General features: G+C 50.0%; 1 protein-coding gene across 1 annotated transcript; it reads left to right on the top strand.

Moving 5' to 3' along the window:
* Positions 1 to 950: 950 nt before the first annotated feature.
* Positions 951 to 3,600, top strand: Spata25 (spermatogenesis associated 25). The gene is made up of 2 exons (XM_036185282.1): positions 951 to 1,356; positions 1,710 to 3,600. The coding sequence occupies exons 1-2, from the start codon at positions 1,302 to 1,304 to the stop codon at positions 2,330 to 2,332; spliced, it is 678 nt and encodes a 225-aa protein (XP_036041175.1). The 5' UTR covers positions 951 to 1,301; the 3' UTR covers positions 2,333 to 3,600.
* The last annotated feature ends 155 nt before the right edge of the window (positions 3,601 to 3,755 follow it).

A 3,755-nucleotide genomic window follows, 5' to 3' on the forward strand; every position in this document is an offset into this window, starting at 1 on the left:
AGACAGAGAAAGAAAGGTATATAAGGCGTGAGGAGACAGGAACTAAACCCTTCTCGGCTGAGGAAACTCATTTGGCTAGAGGCCCATCGGCTGAGCTCTTTCAGGCTGCGGAGTTGGTGAGGTGGTGGCTGTGGCTTGCTCTGCTTCTCTGATTTTTCAGCTTTCACCTCAATATCTGGTTCAGGGTTTTTTATTATAAGACAATTTAAGATTTGAACAGAGTTAAGAGTACTGACTGTTCTTCCAGAGATCCTGACCTGAGTTCAATTCCTAGCACCCACATAGTGGCTCAAAACCATCAATAATGGGATTTGATGCCTTCTTCTGTCATTCAGGCACTCCTGCAAATAGAGCACTCATATACATAAATAAATAAATCTTGGGAAAAAAAGAGGGTCACCTGTAATCCAGTTTGCCTTCCAACTTGCCATAAATGGAGAATGATCTTTGATTTCTGATCCTCCTGCCTCTACCACCTGAATGCTGAGATCACAGGCATGTGCTCTATGCTCGGTTTATGTGGTAGTGAATGATTGGATACCTTGACGACTCATAATGTAAGCACAAAGCACCAGGCTCATTTATTTGTATCTCTGGTTATCAGCTTCCACAGGGACAATCTCATCTCACCTCACAACTCCTGGTGAGGTTGAGGGCAGTATCACTCCCACTTTGTAGATGAGGATATTGAGGAACCAAACTCTAGGTTAAACCAGGTGTGGTGGCACACACCTACATTCCCAACACCTAGAAGGCTGAGACAGGAAGATCAAGGGTTTGAGGCCAGTCACACAAAAGCAGAGACAGGTTGGCCATGGTGGTTCACGCCTTTAATCCCAGCAAGCTAACAGGAGATAGGCCCGGAACAGAAAGTAGATCACAGGGAGCCCAGACCAGCCAGGGCTATGTAGCTTGATCCTGTTGGAAAAAACAAAAACAAAAACAAAAAAACAACCCAAACAATAAAAAGCAAAAAACTAGAACGTAGTTCTGAGGCAGGACTCACTCCTAACACTTGCAAAGGTCTGGTTTCTATCCCTACCACCAGAAAAAAGCAAAACAAGACCACCTGTCCAAGTTGATCTTGACCAAGATAACACCAAGAGCTTAGAACATCCTGGTCCTGGCCAGGTGCCCATTTAACCCCGCCCATTGTGACCTATATGTTCTATAATGAACAGGTTAGTATTGTGAGGTAGGGTCCGGGCGTAAAGGGGACTATGAGGTGACATTGCAGAAAACTGGAGGTAGGGGAGGAGGGATAGGGCTGTTCCCTCACAAACAGGGACTTTGGGGCAGCCATGTCCTACTTCATGTCTCCACAAACGCATCTGGGGCTTCTGCCTTCTGGCCAAGGTGAGAGGGGGTCCTGGAACTGGAGGGCTCCACAGCTTCCCACGTGGTGTTGCTTCCTGGCTTTGGGGAGGAGGTTCTGTTGGATGCTTTGGGGCTGACCATGGAAGAGAAGATTTCCAAAAGGCCTTGCCAATTACTAATTACCCACTTACTCACTTATTTAACAAACACTTTCCCATCACCTGCAGTATTGGGACTGGCTGGAATTATGGATCTGAGTAACGCTTACATTCCCAACCTCTGACAGTCCTCTTGGGCTGCTGCTGACTGCCCCTGCTCCCAGGCCCTGCCCCTCAGGGCCTCTTCCTCCCAGAGACCAAGAATAACATTCCATCTCATTCCTGTCTCTGCAGGTGGGGCTGCTGCTTCGGGCTCGTCCCTTGGTCTCTATAGTTCTGCAGAGCCAGTGGTGGTGGCGTCTGGTGGATTAGGTCCACTCGGCCAGAAAGCCGAGCAGGTGGTACCTGCTGCTGCCCAGGCCTGGGGCCCTACCTTGGCAGTGCCCGAAGCCAGGGGCTGCTCTGGGGGTGCTAGCTGGGAGACACCGCGGAGGAAGGAATACAACCGATACTGCCCCAAATTGCCCCCCATGAGGCAGCTGGAGACCTTGGGCTGGGCAGACCCCTGCTCCCGAAGCAGAGCTCCCCACCTGGGTGGCCCTAACAGGCCCAGGCCCCTGCTGCTGTGTGGGCTGTCACCAGGGGTTCTGCCGATGTCCTCTGAGGCAGGTGGGAAGGAGGCTGGCTCCCAACCTGACATCTGCATCCTTACCCTAGCCATGATGATTGCTGGCATCCCCACAGTACCTGTTCCAGGCCTGCGGGAAGAGGACCTGATCCGGGCAGCTCAAGCTTTCATGATGGCCCATCCAGAGCCAGAGGGAGCTGTGGAGGGGATGCAGTGGGAGCAGGCACATGCCCACATGGCCTCTGGACAGATGCCTCTAGTGAGATCCAGGAGGGGCTCCTGCTTGTAGCCAGATGAAATAGCACGAGATACATAGGGTGGCTTCTCTGTATGGTTTTTGGGCAGCTAAGGTTGGGGATGGCTATGGCAGGGATGGGAAGAGGCTGTGGGTAACTGAGCCATCCTGACAAACTGCACTGCTTTGTTAGGACCACCCCATCAAGCTCTTGACACCACTAGGAGATCTGACAAGGTTAGATCAAGTTACCTAGGTAGGAAGCCCTGTTTAGGAAGTAGAGGCTTATTTTATATTGAGGAACCTGAGAAATTTTTGTCTAAAGTTCTAGACAACATGGATTTTCCTCTTGCCTTGTGTCCCAGCTACCTGAAGGAAGATGGGACCGTAGGCAAATGATGGGAAACACGTGGCTGAGCAAACCCTACGAATCCAGACAAATAGAAAACCCATTCTTCTTTTATATGGCCAACCTGTGAGGATGCCCATTTTACAGATCAACTGAGGCTTAGAGAGCTGCTTGCTGGGAGTCTCACAGCTAGTAAGGGCAGAACCAGGCCTAAAATCTATGGCAGGTAAAAAAGAAGCGAGGCAACAGATCCCCACACACCACCCCATCAGTTCTCTCCCTCTCACTGCTCCCAAGGACCACGCATAAAACAGACAAGACAACTGTGGGGTACAACATTTGCTTTATTGACCCCATGGTGGGATGGGAAAAACTGGGGAGCCTGGCCGAGCCAGCACAGCAGCCTCTTCCTTTGTGGGAGGGCTCCAGGGCATCAGGAGAATCATCTCATGACTGGGGCAGTAGTTACCAACACAGAACCTTCAACCTCACCATCTCTCTCAAGAAATCCTGTTTTCAGAAACTTCTTGAGCTGAACCTTTCCCCTTACGAAAAAGTTGTCAAAACCCAGGCCAGAATGTATGACAGAGACCATATTTGACCAAAGCCCACAATATTTACTACTGAGCTCTTAACAGAAAACATTAGTTTTACGGAGCTTGACACGTTCTAGATAGAAGGCTGGGGTAGGGCAGAAGACTTCTGAAGGAAGCGTAACTGTGTGTGTAGCGGAGCAGATGTGAATGTACATATGTGCATGAACATTTCAGGGCGTCAACATAATCAGAAGTTGGGCCTGTGACACAGGCCTATAATCCCACTCAGGAGGCTAGTTAGGAGGCTCACAAGTTCAAAGCCAGCCTATCTATAGAATGAGTTCAAGATTAGACTGGGCAACCTAGTGAGATTATCTGAAAAAGGAGCAGTGGAGCTGGGTGGTGGCAGTGGCGGATGACTTTAATCCCAGCACTCAGGAGGCAAAGCCAGGCGGATCTCTGTGAGTTCAAGGCCAGCTTGGTCTGCAGAGCGAGATCCAGAACAGGCACCAAAACTATACAGAGAAACCCTGTCTCCAAAAACCAAAAACCAAAAAAGAGGCAGTGGTCAGCACTTGAGAGACAGAGGATC

Source organism: Onychomys torridus, chromosome 4 (genome assembly GCF_903995425.1).
Source record: "Onychomys torridus chromosome 4, mOncTor1.1, whole genome shotgun sequence".
NCBI lineage: Eukaryota > Metazoa > Chordata > Mammalia > Rodentia > Cricetidae > Onychomys > Onychomys torridus.

Excerpts from the sequence above, each read along its gene's own strand:
- Spata25 (XM_036185282.1), top strand. The coding sequence starts at position 1,302 with ATGTCCTACTTCATGTCTCCACAAACGCATCTGGGGCTTCTGCCTTCT. Across the intron at positions 1,357-1,709 it reads GCTTCTGCCTTCTGGCCAAG|GTGGGGCTGCTGCTTCGGGC; the intron begins GTGAGAGGGGGT and ends CTGTCTCTGCAG.